Source organism: Bombus vosnesenskii, unplaced genomic scaffold (genome assembly GCF_011952255.1).
Source record: "Bombus vosnesenskii isolate JDL3184/JDL3185 unplaced genomic scaffold, Bvos_JDL3184-5_v1.1 scf7180000013348, whole genome shotgun sequence".
In the NCBI taxonomy this organism is placed as follows: Eukaryota; Metazoa; Arthropoda; class Insecta; order Hymenoptera; family Apidae; genus Bombus; species Bombus vosnesenskii.
The window spans coordinates 1,476,916-1,495,460 of NW_022882984.1; the positions used below are offsets into that span (position 1 = coordinate 1,476,916).

General features: G+C 30.4%; 3 protein-coding genes across 4 annotated transcripts; 1 reads left to right on the top strand and 2 right to left on the bottom strand.

The window, feature by feature from the left end:
- Window positions 1–205: 205 nt before the first annotated feature.
- LOC117236308 (putative Dol-P-Glc:Glc(2)Man(9)GlcNAc(2)-PP-Dol alpha-1,2-glucosyltransferase) lies at window positions 206–2,309 on the bottom strand. The gene is made up of 4 exons (XM_033499144.1): window positions 1,841–2,309; window positions 1,300–1,642; window positions 1,090–1,229; window positions 206–1,009 (listed from the first exon to the last, which is right to left on the bottom strand). Exons 1-4 carry the CDS (start codon window positions 2,018–2,020, stop codon window positions 272–274), a joined length of 1,401 nt encoding a protein of 466 aa, XP_033355035.1. The 5' UTR covers window positions 2,021–2,309; the 3' UTR covers window positions 206–271.
- Window positions 2,310–6,155: 3,846 nt separating this feature from the next.
- On the bottom strand, window positions 6,156–10,794 carry LOC117236307 (histone-arginine methyltransferase CARMER). 2 transcript variants are annotated; one of them, XM_033499142.1, is made up of 8 exons: window positions 10,402–10,794; window positions 9,656–9,796; window positions 9,078–9,572; window positions 8,728–8,994; window positions 8,424–8,646; window positions 8,041–8,327; window positions 7,827–7,963; window positions 6,156–7,618 (listed from the first exon to the last, which is right to left on the bottom strand). In XM_033499142.1, the coding sequence occupies exons 1-8, from the start codon at window positions 10,532–10,534 to the stop codon at window positions 7,490–7,492; spliced, it is 1,812 nt and encodes a 603-aa protein (XP_033355033.1). In that variant the 5' UTR covers window positions 10,535–10,794; the 3' UTR covers window positions 6,156–7,489. The 2 variants fall into 2 exon arrangements, with proteins under 2 accessions (XP_033355033.1, XP_033355034.1); XM_033499143.1 differs by having other exon boundaries at window positions 6,156–7,600; window positions 10,402–10,793.
- A 583-nt stretch (window positions 10,795–11,377) lies between these two features.
- Window positions 11,378–18,429, top strand: LOC117236310 (putative RNA-binding protein Luc7-like 1). The gene is made up of 7 exons (XM_033499147.1): window positions 11,378–11,593; window positions 11,768–11,862; window positions 14,619–14,736; window positions 14,848–14,941; window positions 16,696–16,794; window positions 16,910–17,662; window positions 17,838–18,429. Exons 2-6 carry the CDS (start codon window positions 11,832–11,834, stop codon window positions 17,519–17,521), a joined length of 954 nt encoding a protein of 317 aa, XP_033355038.1. The 5' UTR covers window positions 11,378–11,593; window positions 11,768–11,831; the 3' UTR covers window positions 17,522–17,662; window positions 17,838–18,429.
- The last annotated feature ends 116 nt before the right edge of the window (window positions 18,430–18,545 follow it).

The window sequence follows — 18,545 nt, forward strand, 5'->3', positions numbered from 1 at the left end:
GAATCTTAAAATGAATTATTATATGATGTATTTTTCTATTATATATATATATACGAGCTATATATATAAGTGCTATATACACACGCGTAAGCATGTTTATTATATTATATTCTTATCTACAATATATTGTATAGATATTCTTCTAAATAAATATGAATTTAAAAGGTATTGTAAGAATTATACAGGATGGAAATAAATACATACATTTTGGAAATTTTAGAATTTATTAAACAAATAACAAGTTTGTAGTCATAAAATTTCATCCTTTAATTTACCAAGAAATTCTTTGAGGATAAATCTGATCATTCCAATAGAAAACTTTATTGACAAAGATATAGAATTGTAAAAAGTTTACTATAATTACAGTTATTGATTCTGCAATAATTTGCCACTTCTTTGGTTCCTTAACAAGGAACCGATAAAGTATATATGGAATAATAAAGTAACGTGGTTCTATTAGTAACTGAGGAATAAGTACTACAGAAACCATAATGATGTAATTAATTTGTGTCATAAATCTTAAATGTTTAAGTCCGTGAAACATTGTATATAAAGTGAATGAGTATATTGGTACCAAAAGATATTTAAATTGTTTATATCTTCCCATTAACCTATTCCAAAAATAAAATACATAATGTCTATTATCAGCTAATATATATGGATGTACAAGAGTATTAAAATGAACAATTATAGTTAAAAGGATCAAGATACAACTTGCAAACACCCAGTGTTTACTAATAAACTTTAAATAATCTTTCCAGTAAATAATCATATGTGGCCATAAAAAGCAAAATAGGAAAGTAGAAAAATATAACAATTGAGGAATATGAACAGTGGGAACATGAGCTGTTTTATCTCCAACTACAATTGCTTTGTTCCATACAACAAAAGCAATAAACATAAAACATACTACAATGTATGGGAACAATTGTACACCCAACTGAATGATGAACTTCATAAATAACTTCCATCCGTGACATGTTTCTTGCATTATTTTTTCCCATAACAACTAAAAAGCACATTTAATGTAAATTTTAAATAAGCAAAATATTTGACTTTTGACAAATATTTCAACAATAATTTACTCACTCTTAAATACATTATTGAAGTATACTGTTCATGTGAAATTGGTTTGTGCATTTTATGATCTAATAAGTCAAATAAATGTTCCATAGTAATAAATGCAATCCAAATAATATTTGTCTGTCGAATTAACACAGACAAAAAACCTGCATGATATAAATGATAACTGCTACTTTTGAAATTCAATATATCTTGTTCATTGGTTTTTATACATACCTACTAAAGCTGCCATTTTAAATTTTTTATATAAATGTAACAATAACATTAGTAATATTGCATTAACTGATGCGACATCTGTATAATATAAAAAATGCCAAAAAAATAACGGTGGAAAAAACATAATGTTACAAGCCACAGTAAATTTCATCCAATCATTCCATCTTTGCGTCCAATGAGTTATTGAAATTTGTTTAATTATGCTGTGAGCAAGATAGAGATTCAGAAATGTTCCAAACAAATTTATGCATCTCATATAAAAAATATTACAGAGTTTTAAGGGTGATAATATCAGAGTTGCAATTAGGTATAACCCAGGTAAAGTGGTAATTTTAGGGTCCCACTGAAAATAACATCCCTCAAATGTAGTTCAACGAAATAACGAAATACATTTTATTTTATTTTCAGTAATATATCTCATAAACGTAGTTCATCAAAATTAAATTTTTAGTTTGAAAATAATTTATTTCTTCAATAAGCAGAAAAACTGTAATAATTTGTTATGAAAAATAGAGATTAATTACAAACAATTGAAACATACCTGTGTAAAATTGCCAGCGCAATATCGCAAAGTCTGAGGTACATGAAAAACCTCATCAATGAAATAATAAGGTTGTACATGGTTCAAATAAATAAATAACTGTGTAATACATAAAAAAATTAACGACATCAGAACTTTTTGTACATATTGAGTGTCTTTAGGTAAGATTTGGTTCATCATTTCATCGATGAAATGAAATCAAATAAAAATGAAATGTGATTATAATTCGCAAATGATAAAAAATAGAACCATTTATAATACATTGACCACTAACAATTTACTTAATTAATCACACTTAATTAAAGACATTCATTTATTACGATGATCATTTCATTCATACATATTATTAAATAACACCGTATTGTCAAACTTTTTAATAATCATACTTTAATGATTAATTTTCATCCCAAAGCGATGTAATTTAAGACATATGACGTTAAGAACATCCTGTAATTAGAACACGACTAGAACGTTTTCATTGTGAAGTAAACGTTATATCAATATTTTCAAATCAACGAGTTGATATATCGATTCATAGAAACTACGATTTGAGAAAAAGGCGGGAAAACAAAGGAATTTAAAAAATTATGTATTTATTTCAATAACATAAACTTTTAAAATGTTAAGAATAGAAAAATAAGTTGTCACGCGACATTTGGAAATGAATTTCACAATGATATTGAAGTAAATAAGTTTATTTTAACTTAATCTCAGATTTAAGGTGAAATAATCTGAGCAATCTCGTTTTCCGTTTATCTGTAGAAACGTTGGCAGAATACAAATATTAATATTTTACAAATAAGTAGATTGCAAATACTAGGCAAATTTGTTCTAATATGTTACGCTTCTTACTTAGATATTGTGCTTACTTCCTATCTTGTTCAATCAAAAAAATGTTAAAAGATGAGTATATTATATATAGTCGAGAACAAATGTTTAATGTTCGCTCGTTTACTGTACTTTTCTTTAGAGATATGTTATACAGGAATTAAGAATCAACTTATCAACACACCAATCCTTACAAATATTTGCAATGCAATAAATAAATTTTTAAATTAAAATAATATGTATATAATAATACAGACAAAATTTCAAGTAATTTTACGAATTTTCAGAATCATGAAATGTTCAAATAGAATTAAAAGCGAATATATAATTCACTCTGACGTTGAATGCTTCTATTAAATGTATCAATACAAATCGATTAAGTCGAATTATGTATCGTGTTCAGTTATTGAAGTTGAATTTCTTCGTCAGTTCTCGAATGATCGTTTTGTGTATAATTTCTTCTGGATGTATCATTAGATGGGGCTTACAAAGGCGATGATGTATTAGTATAACATATATCAACGTTCAGTTTGTTTCTATTCTATTTGATGATTTCCTGGCCGTTCAGGGAAATCAATTCACACCGTACATATCGAACTTTATGGCATTTTTTACCTGAGAATAATTACAGGATAAATTGTCAATGCACTAAATATAAAGTAATCGAAGTTTTGTTGAAGTACAATGCACGTGTGTGTAAGCAGATTTTTTCCTTGCGACTGTCGTATATGTAAAACATGATTCTTTTATACATATATAGACATTATACATAAAAAAGACATAGGCAAACTGTATATATCACGAGTGTGTATGCATACACGAATTTATACGTTTATATGTATGCACTGTACAAAGCTGAGCATTTCCTTTTTATTGGAATTCTAGTGTGGTCTAATTTCTTAAGTAAAAAGTGTGCATACTTATCAATCTCTTTTTACTTCTCTTTTCATTTCCTTAATCAGTTTACGGTAAACAAAGCATAATGTGGATTATACGTTATATGTTAAAACAATCGCTTGTGAAACAAAAATTTATGTCACCTTTGAGCTTATGTACAATTACTTATTCTTATCTAATTATAATAAATTCTAAATGAATAATGATAATTTACGTGTCTTTAAATTAAGCCTATAATTATATAATTTAAATATAATTTAAAAAGCAATTTTTCTGATGTCCAAGAATGAAAATTTCGATACATGTATTTTAAGATTTTGATATCTGGAATGGATAAAAAATTTCGATTAATTATGAAATAAATACTTCGCAATAATATTGAAATCAGGGTGTTTCGATTATTGTAAAAAATTTTAATGTAGAAAAAAGAATCGAAACCGAGTTACAAAATGTTTATAATTAAATAAATCACTCTTCAGTTTGGCCACTCAAAAGAAAATGGAAAAATGTTTAATCCATTAGCAACAGGAAATTGCTGTTAGGAATGAATGTCACTCTATAAAATTTAATGCTTTATAAATTATTGATTAATTAAAACAAACGATTTATCTCAAATTTTAAAACTATACTTCCTGCTGCAAATCGATTAATACTTAATACTTTCTACACCATCTAATAACTCTTCATTTATCACACATTACAAGAGAACTAGGAAACAATATCAGAAATGACATTATTGTGTAATAAATCTTTTGTGGTACGCAAACATTTTGTCAATTATTTGTTGTCCAAACTAATACGTGTACATTTTCTTTACTTGCAAATATTTCGTATTTAGATGAAAGGAATTAATTAAACTCAATATTATGAAGAGTAAACGGGAAGAACTTATTCTTTTTTTCTCTTCCACACGTAACCATAAATTTCCGAAATCCGAGCGCACAATTGAAAAGTGGCAGAAAATGTATAAAAACAGTATCCTTCAAACTTACTTGGCTACCTGAGATATTTTGTATCTTTCAGTCGTTAAAAATTTTCTAAAATGGAATAATAAAAAAGGAGAAATAAAAACGGCAAAGGAAAAAAAGAAAGAACATACGCTTGAAAGTACACGCGCTAACACTGAAAGCAATATCTAGAAAAATATCAAAAAAGGTATATGCTTAGTTTTACTCAATCTTTTGTCTCTCCTATTGAAACTTAAAACACACGGTAACTAATACTTTTGTACGCGTTCGATTCTAAATATTGCTTTTAATGTTTCCAATTTTTTTTTCTCTGAAAGAGAAAGAGTGAAAGAGAAATAGAGAAAGAACGAGATTGGAAGAGGCATGTTCATGTTTTATATAGAGTAACGAATTGTATAATGTTATCAGCACTTGTGGAATGCCTGCAGTCAATGTGATCTCAAATATTAAATACGTACACTAAAAAAATTATATGCTCCGTTACGTACAACTACAACCACTCCTTAAACAAACATCAAAGAATACTAGCAAATTATTTACACATCTAACATTACATCGTCGATAAAGGAAACCCTTTGTAAGAATGACAATAAATCAATAAAATAAACGTTAAAATAAAGGTTTATATCATACACATCAAATCCGACAAATTTAATCTGCAAGACTATAAGCTGGTCTCAAACCAAACGATTCCCTTCTTTGTGAGAGCAATGTATACCTAACTGGTTCATTAAGTTTGAAAGTACTTTCCGAGATATATAGGACTGATATATTAAAAGAAAAAACAAGTATCTTAAAATGAAAAGCAAGTTTGTGCAAATAGCAACTAAAGAGCACTCCTTAGGAACTAATGAGACTTAAACGTTATTACCGAGATCTGAATATAATCAATTTGTAAAAATTAAGAGTATCATATGTACAATTATGTTATGAATAGATAATCTTCGAATAATAAAATTTAGGATCACCAAAATATATAGAATGAAACCGTGACAATGAATACATAAATATGCAAAAAAAAAAACAAGAATCTAAAAAAATATAATACTTTTTATATATTTTTCAGGTTTTGCTATAAAATAAAGCGAAAGATTTTATAACTCTGTATCTTTAAACTGTAGCAAAGAAAGATGTAAAAATCGCATTGACATCACTACACGTGTTTACTCCATTTCTACAAATATCACAAAGATACCTTATTATCAGAAGATTACCTGAATCTTTAATTTAGAAATATATCATTACCCATTCAATTAAATAAGTCGTTCGTTATTTCGAGACTATAAAAAAAATGTTTTCCTACTTTTATTATATACCGCGTAAAAAAATTTGTTAAGATTGGAGAATGAAACAAATGGATCTTGTTTAATGTATGCTTTTTATAGAAATAGACAAAATATGTATACTGAGAAACAAGTAAAAGAAAAATAAACCTATTTAAATAAACAAGCTTTTGTTTCGTTACATATTGTTTACGTAATTCTTATTTCATAAATTTATAAATATTAGAATATTATAAGTCATATTTTACTAAAACAACAAAATCCACTTCCTTTCAATTTACAACAAATGAAAATTTAGTTACTCAATGAAATGAGCAATCAATATGAGACAAATGGGGATGATATATGTAGAATTCTACTATAATAGAAGTACACTAAAAGTATAGAATTAATCCTATTGACCGAAGGCCGATATGTAATACAAACGTCACAAATTTGAAATTGTGCCTATACATGCTATTCTAGTATCTGTACATTGCAATAATACAATACAGTAAATCAGCTACATACGAATCGCAACATAATTTATCATCGTTTTATTGGAATATGTTCTTCTTTCTCTTATTGTTAATGCAAATTATATCATCGGGTCGATCGATTTACGTAATTAATTATATACAATTTCTTTGTTCTTCTCTAAGTTATAAATAATTAACGGAAGTATTACGTACTAAAAAATAAAAAATAACAGTTCAGAAATTAAATGAAACTATGGTGGACGTAACCATACGGAATTTTTCATATTCGATTTATTTTTTTCCTTTTTTTCGTTTTCAATAGAGGAAAAGTATAAGAAGGATTCATTGAATATAACCACTTGGAAAATAAAATCGATATAAATAACAGGCAATGCCACAGAGTGCTCCATATCGTATCCCTAACGAATTATTGCTTTTTGCACTTTTCGAAATATTCGGAACGTTATTACGCTATATATACCTAAACGTTGTGTAAAAATCGCTTAAGATCGAAACTCAATCAAACCTGTATACACAGTAGAGTTTTAATCGTTAGATGCACGGTTAATCCGATACTGAAACCTTTTTGAAACAGTGTACATCGAAGGAAATAGGGGGAAAAAGATTGCAACTGTGATTACTCCTGTTGCTTCCGTTAATTTGATTTTGATGTACAATCGATGTTGTATCAGGATCCCGTAAAATAGTTGTCGCGTGGAACATTACGCTTTAGTAAACTGTATTGTCGTTAAAAAATATTATTTTCTTGGGTACATTTGGCAAGCATGCACTTCTCGATCTGGAAGATCAAACCTTCAAGGGATTTCAATTAAATAAAGGCTAATTAGAAATTAATGACAACTACGAGAGGACGGTTCGCACTCTCCTCCAACGTGCTTCCCATTGTGACTTATTTCTTCTAACGCTCCATCCAAATCCAAAACCAGAACCAATGATGACTTTATTAAAGTAAGCGAAGTTGTTGCTGCTGTTGCCACTAACGTGACCAACGTTCGTATTAAGATTGGCCAAGTTAACCGCGTTTAAGATACGAACAGCAGATGAGAGTCGTAATTTGCTTGCTGGGGAACTAAACACCAACTTGCGGCTCTGTTTATTGTTGTTGCTGATATCTCCGCTACTGCTAGAGCTATGGCGATCATTTAATTGTTTTGCCGAATGAGAATACTCGGTGCAAAATGATTTAGCCATTGATCATTGTCGATACGTTTGAGATGATATGCCATTACCAGGTGTCACGTAATCTCCAATCATCAAGCTGGGATTCACTGGATAATGTGAAGTATTGCCAAGGACCAGCGATTGCTGGAAAGTAACACCAAGCTGTAGCGCGAAAGACACGCAGGCAGGCGTACACTTTAGTATCCTTTTGCTTTAGATTTATAAATCGAGTATTTAGCGAGCTATTGTTTGGTGCAGATGTTTACACATATTGAACATGAGTACGGAGCATATAAATATCTTAGTACACTTAGTACCACATTTTGGCAGTAGCTCGCTCGAAGTCTAATTCAGATACTTTTACACTTACCGTAGCGGGAGATGTAAACATATTTGGAGTGATTCCACCACCTATTAACTGTGCTGCTTGTGTACTCGTCGCTGTACCCCCTACTCGACCCCGCCCTGTACTCGAAATCGAACCGGGATGAATATTTGGTTGGCCTCCTAGATTACAATCACGCAAATAACAATTATATTATGTTCTTAAAATAAAAAGCCATTTTTACAAACATTTTTTTTACCTATTGCAAGCAAATTACTGGGATTTACTGCTGCGGTCGCATCCATAGAAACCTCTCCTAAACCGTTCACAGACATTCCATTAACCATGTTTACCGCTTGTCTGGCACCTTGTGCATCTAGAGTAGTCCAATAGGACTCGCTAGGAGACGTATTATTTAAACCAGGTGGGGGTTGTGCAGCTGCTCCTGTATATCTGAAGTACGGATTTTTCAAATCTAAAGTATTACTACTACTTTCCATATTCGTCCCTTCTAGTTTCAATTCTATTGTTACGTCGTACGATTGTCTGAAACATCGTTTTATACGAAATTACGCATACATTCTATATTAAAAAGAACATTCTCAAACTTTAGAGGCCATCATTATAATTATATTGTTTCACCTTTTATTCGCAATAAGAATGACTTTTCCAGACAACAGTTGACCGCTTTTACAAAACAAAGGATTTTCCAAAAGACAACGAACTTGATACCAATGAGTAAGAGGTTCTGTGGGAGCTGTGCTTAACCAAACCTGTTGCGTTGATCCAATAAATGCAACATCAAACCAAAATGCAAGACCATGACAAGTGCCACTTTCCAATATGTGAAAATCCACATCAATTTCTAAGCAATATATAAAATGATGTAATATGTTGATTGTTAAATACATTAATTGCAAAAATCATACATGATCTACAAATTCACCTATTTTATGTAAATCAGTCTCATTAGCAGTTTGAAAATCTACAATGTGTCTGATAGATTTAGCCATACAAATTCTTATATCAAAGGTATCAACTATTGGCTGTCTAAAGTATTCTTTGATCGCATTATTTCGCATCGCTGAGAGATCTACACCATGAAAACATGTTTGGTACCAAAAGTTAGCTTTATTAAATTGCTCCATATAAAGATTTTCATCGGAAAAAGGTGCAATGTGAAGATCACCTCGAGAGGGAAACATTCTCCCACCTGTGAAATGATTATTTTATTATTTCTACTATAACAATTATTGAAAATAAATTGGAACAAGAGAACAGTTGAATGACATTTACCTGGAACTAACCACTTTTTTGCGTGAAGATACGTTTCAAGCATTCTTTCATTGTATAACATATAACCCATGGGTTCACTCACTATGCAGTCTACTCTTTCTGGTAAATCAATTTCTTCTATTTTACCAGCAATGACAATAATCTTGTCTGACAAGTTATTAGCAGCAACTAACAGTTCTGCATGATTTGCCATATTACTTGCTTCTACTGCATATACTTTTTTTGCACCAGCTTGGACTGCAAAAAATGATAATATTCCAGAACCTGCACCTACATCTAACACAACTTTATCTTTAAAATCAGACAGATTTCCCAAGATTGCCCGCTGGTATGTACTAGTCCTAATGTAATCTTGCATCATATTTTGTTGCTGAGATAGGTAACCATAAAATTGAAAATATTGCATAGCTGATGACTCTTCAGTCCTTTCATTAAATGCAGAAACACCTTTGCCGTTCTTTAATTTCAATATTTGTGAATGAAAATTTCTAAAATCTAGGAAAATATACCATCTTTAGTGTAATATAAGAAACTAAATTAAACAATACAATTTAAATCATGACTATTTGTTAGCTCACCGGTTTCACTGACAAATGTTATAAGTAAGCTATCGGTATCAAGTGTGAATACATAGCTTCTAGATGAAACTCTAGAACACTCTGTACTAGGAGTTACTGGGAATTCCAATAGTGTTGTTTTATCTCTGCCAGTTGATTCTCCTATTATGAAACAATAAAAAGAACATAAAAAGTTGTCTTTCACATACACAAAATAACTTACAATCATCTGCAATTTTTACTATCAATATTCTCCTTTTATATAAAAAATTTCCTATAATAAAATAAACTCATTAATTGATAATAATTAAAAGGGAATATTTAAAAACATCAAATGAATACAAAGAGATTATAAAGTATGCATCTTCTCTCTCAGAAAATAATGGAAACACAATATTTTAAATATTTCAAATGTTTAAAAAAGAGACTATTGAAATCTATTTATTATCATTTAATATAAATGAAAATTATATTTATGTAGCAAAACAATCACATCGTAAATACAAATTCTATCGAATTAAATGGATACTTAACGAAAGATAAGTATCCTACATTTTGTCAATCGTTTTGTATGACAAATTAGAAAAGTCTTTAAAAAAAAATTCGATGATTACGAGGTATATTATTAGGAGTAGTCATTAAGTTTTGATTAAAAAAAAAAAAAAAAAAAGAGAGACTTTATACGATCATTTAAGTATGGTTATGTTGTCTACTTTGTAACGACGCTAACATAATTCATAATTGATTATTTATCAGTGAACCAGTACCTGCAAGGAATTCAACACTGAGACCTTGTGGATCATAATTGATATTAAGCGTGACCGGCTTGTTAAATTTTGCTGTTGACTGTCCATTGTTTGACAAAGTCGATACTGTCACCGCGCGAAACACCTTCGCCATTTTTAGACACCGCGTGCGTATTGTACGCTGCAGTTCCGCAAATTGGTTCTATCGTGCTTGTCGTCTATTCTAACGTCGTTATTCGAAAAATTATCAGTGAAAAGAATATAGTATGTGATTTTGCTTCTTCTTATACAAATCACACAAACAATATAACCGGACCTTGATTGAAATAGCAATTTTTCACGTTCGTAGACTGAACCATCGACTAACCACCCCCGGCGCGTTTTACACACGCGCAGTAGGGTTACTAGTGCACTGAATATATGTATAGCAGTTAATTGAACTCCCTAGATTCACAATGACCATAGATGATCGTTCCGGAGGCTAATGAAATGCGTTTCTCTTGCGCCGACGCAACTTCATATATAATTGCATCTTCCGTATCATATTTTTTTTTATTATATTTTCGTATTTTATCTAGAATTTAAGGTATATTAGACGTGAATTTTTTCTAAATTTGGTAATATTTTTCTTTATAATTTATACTGTTCGTTTATTTATATAGCTTTTTATAATTGTGAATTATTAAGTGTATCTTTTTTGAAAGAAATTCGCAAAATTTGTTGCTCTATTACCAACTTAAAGCCATATAGAGAAATATTTCAGAAAGACATTGGAAATGTAGAAAATATAGATAATTTTAAAAAGGTTTATATCAAATATTAACAACTCCGTATATTGTCTTATTTTTATTATATATTAAATCGATGGCTAAATTATGGAATTGTTATTAACGGGACTACCAATCAAATACAATTTCTGAATGTGAATATAAGATCTGAAACGTTATTGGTTACTGACTTATGCTCGGAAGTTTTATATATTGTCTAGAACGACCTGTGCGAGCCACACGCACACGATTAGTGGTGTACGTACGATATTCTGATCGATAAGTACGAGTTGGACAATAACTCGAATCTCGAAGGCTGGCGGCGTGGCTGATTGCTCTCCCCCATTTTTGACAGTGCATTTTAGATATTGTACTTCCATAAAAAATGACTGCTCATGATCAAATGCGTGCTATGCTTGACCAGTTGATGGGAACTGGACGGAATGGTACGTATTATTGATTCAGAAATGGAATTTAACTATCCTTCGTATGACACTATTATTTACAATTATCTGAAATCTCGTACAAAAATACAAGATGGTGGCTTACACCTTTTACTATTACATGTATACTCATCTGTTTATGAGACTTGATTACTAACAAATATATCATTATTTTAGGAGAAAATAACAAATTTCAAGTGAAATACTCCGATCCAAAGGTCTGCAAGAGCTTTTTGCTGGCATGCTGCCCACACGAAATCCTATCATCAACAGTGAGTTTACTTGAATTATTACATATTGAATATCGATGACATACCATTGGCACTTCTGCGCTATAATAGAGCATTATCGTATCTCTCTTTTGATACGTCTTTGCATTAATATGAAAGCAATCAGACATCAGTATGCATTGATGTCACAGTTAGTTATTTCATCATTATATTTGTATTTTTTTCAGTCTCTTCTGGTTACATGAATCAATTGCTTTCACTTTATTAATAAACTCATTTGCCTTCCTTTTGAGCTTTTTTTTCATACATTGTAAAACATTAATACATTTTCCACACTCACATGTAACATTGCTTTAATATCATTTTCAAAAGCTATAATAATTTAATGATCAAATTATATATATTTTCAATGTGTAAAGAACATTTGGTTTTTTTTCTTATATTGATATAAAGTGAGAGTAATACATAACAAAGATGATTACAGATGCAGTTGTTACATTAATATCATTCAATTTGCATACCTGTAATTTGTAATAGCATTAGGTATGTGTTTTATACGAGTTATGATTCATATAAGATATGTTTTTAATATGATATAAATGATAACATATAATGTCAATGACAATATATAAATTATAAGAAAAGCTGTATATTTCTTATATAAAACTTTAGTAATGGCACCATTTAGAGTTAATATTGCATTTAACTTGAATAAAAAAAGTGCACTAAAGAAAAGCTTTGTATTGTAGCTTTATATAATTAAGCAAACATTTATATTTTGCTATAAGATGTTCAAGTAAAACATAGTAATTATAGATAAGTGTATAGATATTATAAGAGCACAAAACATAATGTTTCATATATTTAATGCATTATAAGCAATTATATATACCATAGACATGCATACATGTATACACATAAATGTGTTATATATTTTCAATATTCAATATTGATATAATCAAATATTATAAATCATTTTATTGCTCCTATGCATTACTTATTTCATTTCATTTGAATGATCAAAATAATATATGTAATATCCATATTTATATCTAATATTTACGTATATTTTGGATCCTGTAACTATAATAATTATTTAATATTGATATTATTTATCATAATTAAGTTTTATGTACACATTATGTCAAGTTTTTCAATGATGAATGGTTGCCTATCTTATTTGGACAATTGGAAAAAGTGAAGCGTTTCTTATTTTAATAATATATTAAACTGTTTTATATTCAACATATATTTTCATTGACAAATCTCTTTTCATATATTATCATATGGTAGTTTTTATATAGTTTTGAATATCATAAAAAAATCGTTCAAAGTACATATATTGTGAATCATACCATTTTTAATCTGTGCCAATTGGTCGGATCGATTTTACACATTATATCAAATAATTGAACAACACAAGTCAATCTTATGGCATACAAATAATAGGATAACATTTGTGTGATACACTCGGAGAATTGATTCCGATCAATTCACACCAGATAGGCGTTGAAGTGCAACACGGGGCAGCAACTTATGATAAATAAGGAGAAGCCTTTCAGATTCCTCAGAAAAGGGAAGAAGTGAGATGCAGAACTTTTAATATCTAGTTTGGAATATTTATGGTTGAAATCATTAACAATCTGTTTTTTATCAATTTTATTAATTTTATCAATATATGAAATATCATGATATAATATAGTATTTTCAATAGTAAATAAAAATTAGTATTTGCTCAAAATAATATTAAGAATACTCTAAAAGTTCTTAAATTCATTTTACTTCTTTTCTTCATGAAACTTAGAAATTAAAACGACATTTAGTCTAGTGGCCCCGTATAATCGCGGAACGTATCTACATGCAGGAAATCGCGAACGTATGACGTCTACGTTTACAGTGAGAACATGATTTTCCGTACGACAAGCGTAATACCGATCATATTAGTACTGCTTCGCGCATTTCTTTGTCATCTTGTGCGAATTGGTCTAAAGGGTGTTTGTTAAAAGAAAAATTAAAAATTCAGATTTTTCGATTCTATATCCGCCCAATTACTTGCAATAAGGCGACATTATGAATCTTTTTTCATGTATTAAATATTCACGCGAATTTTTTTAGAAAAATAAAATCTTAACAAGTAAACTGCATTTCTGTGATGGTTCGAATAGATTGCACATTTTTTAAAGTGATATTGAAAATGTTTTTAGTAACTGGTATATCATAATATCACATTTCTTTATAGAAGGGCCAGAAAACTTTTACCCATTTAAAAAATTTTTTCTCATTAAAATGTAAAAAATGCGTTTTATATAAAGCATATACATTAAGTGTTTATAATCTATAGTATCATTTGGCTGGGAATCATTGAATTTCTTTTTAGTTCTTATTTGTTTTTTTTTCTTTTGTTAAATAATTCGATCTAAAAATAAAAAGGAGAAAAGTATATTTTATTTTGTGTTTAAGAAATTGAACCGCTGAAAAGTACTGTAGCATGTTGAGAGATGATAAAAGGAGACTTACAACCTAGCATTCGGTGCTTAGGGTGGCGTCTCTTATCGCAGTTAGCAAGCACCCTTGTATATGTCTTACGCTCAGGTTTATTACGGTAAAATTAAAAATAGCTACGTAAGATATAAAAAATAACAATAAATAAAACGAAGTATTTAAAGACTGATTTGAAAACACAATAAAGAGTATTATATGAATGAAATTGTTAAGAAAGAAAAAAAAACGAAATACTTCTGGCAAATACTCGCGAGAATGATGAATATACAAGTTCACTAATGTCAATGTACCTACAGTTCTATTTCCAGAGTCTCTGGAAAAAGCAATTCCAATCAGATCCATTGTACAATATTGTTGCGAGTATTGTCCGCTCATATGTCGTGTTGTACTTGTCGCTCTCACATGCGCGTTACTGTAAGTACTGAAAAAGCGAAGAGGACGTACGTATTACAATTCTACAATTTGATTATCTCTTTAACATAATTCAAGTACTAGGTATATTAATTTGATTAATGATACATAAAGGCGGGCGGTTACCTCAGCCCCTCTACCGGTCAACGGTGGCGAGGCTGAGTGTCGAATATTAATTCCGAGACCCCAAAAGGCCAGTGTAAAGTTGGTGAGTAGCGCCATGCTGATTCTCATGAGACGATGTCTTATTGTCGCTTCTTACTAATAATGCCGTTTACGGCAGGTAGAAATCAAGTTTACTTTGAAAGTATGTGTGAAAATCGTATTCATCCTCGGAGATATAGTGGGTTCAGGAAATGAAGCAGTGATCTGTAAGTAAAAAGAAAGAAAAAGATTTTAAAAAGGAGAAAGGAAAAAAATAAAAATGGATGCGAATTGCCAAGAACACTAAATTTTTTACGAATTCGAGTCTCGGAATTGTAAATGTTTTTTCAACATATTTAAACTTTTTTTTCAATAAATTTTCAATCAATTTGAAATGCGATGAAACTTCGATTGGCCATTTTATGAAAATTCACTGTGTTATTAATTTTTCGATTTATGAAAAATATTATAATATCGATTTTTCTTTTCTACAAAGAAAAGAATATTATTGTTTTATGTAAACGATTAATTTAAAGATTTGCGTAAAAATTATTTAGAGAAATGTTCAATCGAGATTTCATTGTATGTTAGTCTTGTGATGTTTGACATCAGATATACATACTATAACTCTTCTTTTCATTCGTTCATTTCAAACGTATGTACCACTAGGGAGATTTATGTATAATCAAACTATTATCAAAACTAATTCTAATCCGTACTATCGTAACGCGCACCTTTCGGTTGATATGCATACGCAGTTAACTTTAAATCTCCGTTTTATTTGAAAACGACAATAACAGTAATAAAATGAGATACTAAAATCAAAGGGAAAATCGTACATTAATTGTTAATGATTAAACATTTATTTTGGCAATTTGCAAGATAATAAAGTCATCGGTGAGAAAAAAGAGAGTGAAAAGTGGCATGAACAGTGAGCGAGAGGGAGAGAGTCATTTATTTAGGGGAAACTATACAGCACGGCAGTTTTGTTAGAAAAATTTTCTTCAGCATTGGATGTACGTATTGAACTCGTTTTCTAAATCGTCTAGAATTGATTCACATATCGCAATTTCGTGTTCTACCGTAAATAGTATAATAAACCTATTAGGTTGTAAGTTGTTTCATAGACCATTGAACATATGAACTTAAGGTGTGTGCTGATTGTAGCTTCATTGCCATCGCATTGTCGTGTCAGGCGGAGAGGTGTTGCCACTCTGTAAGTGAACATAACAAAATATTTATCTGTAAATTGAACTGCATTTTTACTTTAAAATTTCTGTGAATCAAAAAAATAAATAATGATAATATCGATTGAATGTAAGCGTATATACGTGTATGTATATAAGAATAAATAAATATGTATTGGTATATTTATTTATTCGATAAAAATATATATACAAGTATATATAATTACTTTGTAAGCGCGTATGTCTATACCGGAAGTGTACATTTGTATACTTTGTCTACAATTTGTAAGTTCTCGTAAAAAAAAGAATAATAAAGAACATCCTTGGACCGTATTTTTCTGGATAATTAGGGTCTTTAACTTCTATGGTTGTTGCGTTTTAAATTATTTAGTTGGCTATCGATTTATCCAGTTCGGTTTTCTATTTACGGAACAGCCAGTTGAGAAACCTTGTTCTTGTCGTAATATAATCTTTCATAAAACAAGTCGGGAGGGACTATATGTGTATATATGCGTGTATATATATATATATATATGTGTCTCACATATATGTATATATTAAATAAATCCAATAAGGCTTCTTAGGATCGAATGTAATAATAAGCTAATATCGAATGATTTGTAAATCGCAGCGCATGGACCTGGGAGAATGCCCCCAGATTCACGACTTGGCCTTACGGGCTGACTATGAAGCTGCACAAAAGAAAAAGGACCATTTCTACGACATTGATGTAAGTTCTGTTCCTTTCTGTTATCAAATTTTTAAGTTGAATAGAAAATTTACTTTTACTTACGCCGTATAGCCTATTTTTTAATTGAATTTTTTCTTTTACCGTACGTTTCAAGGCTATGGAACATTTACAAAATTTTATCGCCGATTGCGATCGTCGTACAGAACAAGCAAAACAACGACTCGCAGAAACGCAGGAAGAGCTTAGCGCCGAAGTGGCGGCGAAAGCAAATAACGTTCACGTACTCGCAGAAGAAATCGGCAAAAAGTTGGCGAAAGCTGAACAACTTGGAGAAGAAGGCTTTGTCGAAGAATCGATGAAGCTTATGGGTGAGATTGACGAGTTACGAAAGAAAAAGAACGAGGCTGAACAAGAATATCGTAACAGTATGCCAGCATCCAGTTATCAACAACAAAAGCTAAGAGTCTGTGAAGTTTGCAGTGCATATCTTGGAATTCATGATAACGATCGACGATTAGCGGATCATTTCGGTGGAAAATTACATCTGGGCTTTATCAAGATCCGTGAGAAATTGGCAGAGCTTCAAAAAACCGTGGAGGAAAGACGTAAAGAAAAAAGAGAATCATTGTTAGACAGACGCAGAGACAGAGATAGAGATGACCGCGACAGAGATCGAGACAGTCGACGTGGAGGATTGGGTTATAGAGACAAAGATCGAGATCGTGATCGTGATCGAGATCGTGATCGATTGATCGTGATCTCGTGACCGCGATAGAGACCGTGACCGCGACCGCGACCGCGACCGCGACCGCGATCGTGATCGTGATCGTGACAGAGATCGAGATCGCGAACGCAGAGATAGAGATAGGAGAAAGTCTCGCTCACGAAGTCGCAGTCGTGGAAAAAGGTTGGTTACAGTTGATTGAGAACTAGCATGTAATTTAACAATTCTTAACAATTTCTCTAGCGTAAAAATTAGATGGTATAAGTTTTTGTTCTTACGGAGTTGAATCTGTAAACAAATAAAACATAATTAGTGCTTACGTTATGATTATTAAAGATAATTGTTTGATTTGTTTCAGATCGAAACGTTCACGGAGTAGTAGCCGTAGCCGTCGATCCCGTTCTCGTCGTAGTGGGTCCAATGATCGGAAAAGATAAAACTAATTACCATTTTTAATTATGCTCAATCATTTTTTCCTCGTATAAATTCTCACGTGCTTACTTATGCACATTACGTATAAAGAGAAAGAATAAAAAAAAAAAGAAAGCAGGATCGCATTTGTTGAACATCATTTTTTCAATAGAGATCTTTTCTCAATAAAATAAACTGAGATTTATACATTGTCCGTCACAACTTTTTCGAGACACCAATATTTCGAAATATCTTTGTGTAAAACTAAACATATTTACCTGTCAATATAAAAACAGGAATAAATTTATTAGATATTAATATACTTATTCTATTTGATCTTGATATATTAAGTATACTTTTAAATCTAGTTACTATTTCGTGTAAATATAGATAGTTCAGGCGTAATTCTATAATATTTGGAAATGTTACATATTTATAACATGATTACATGATCTTATGTGAATATTATACGAGCATAAAGAATGAAAATATGTTCAAAAATATATACGTTTAAATAATTATTGATTCAAACACTGCAACCATGCATTTTCTCATAACCTTACATTTCACCAGTTGAAAAATTGAAATCATATAAGAAAACAGAAGTTTTGGTTTTAAAACAGTAGCTACAAAATTAAGATGTTAAGACTTTAAA

What these genes read in the sequence shown, in the direction of transcription:
- LOC117236308 (XM_033499144.1), bottom strand. Translation starts at nt 2,020, where the DNA reads ATGATGAACCAAATCTTACCTAAAGACACTCAATATGTACAAAAAGTT. An exon ending in GCGCTGGCAATTTTACACAG is followed by an intron (nt 1,643 to 1,840) that starts GTATGTTTCAAT and finishes TGTTATTTTCAG; the next exon opens with TGGGACCCTAAAATTACCAC. An exon ending in CTTCAATAATGTATTTAAGA is followed by an intron (nt 1,010 to 1,089) that starts GTGAGTAAATTA and finishes TGTGCTTTTTAG; the next exon opens with TTGTTATGGGAAAAAATAAT.
- LOC117236307 (XM_033499142.1), bottom strand. Translation starts at nt 10,534, where the DNA reads ATGGCGAAGGTGTTTCGCGCGGTGACAGTATCGACTTTGTCAAACAAT. An exon ending in CAGTGTTGAATTCCTTGCAG is followed by an intron (nt 9,797 to 10,401) that starts GTACTGGTTCAC and finishes GTTTCATAATAG; the next exon opens with GAGAATCAACTGGCAGAGAT. An exon ending in AAAAAAGTGGTTAGTTCCAG is followed by an intron (nt 8,995 to 9,077) that starts GTAAATGTCATT and finishes ATCATTTCACAG; the next exon opens with GTGGGAGAATGTTTCCCTCT.
- LOC117236310 (XM_033499147.1), top strand. Translation starts at nt 11,832, where the DNA reads ATGCTGCCCACACGAAATCCTATCATCAACA. An exon ending in GCTCTCACATGCGCGTTACT is followed by an intron (nt 14,737 to 14,847) that starts GTAAGTACTGAA and finishes TGATACATAAAG; the next exon opens with GCGGGCGGTTACCTCAGCCC. An exon ending in ACCATTTCTACGACATTGAT is followed by an intron (nt 16,795 to 16,909) that starts GTAAGTTCTGTT and finishes GTACGTTTCAAG; the next exon opens with GCTATGGAACATTTACAAAA.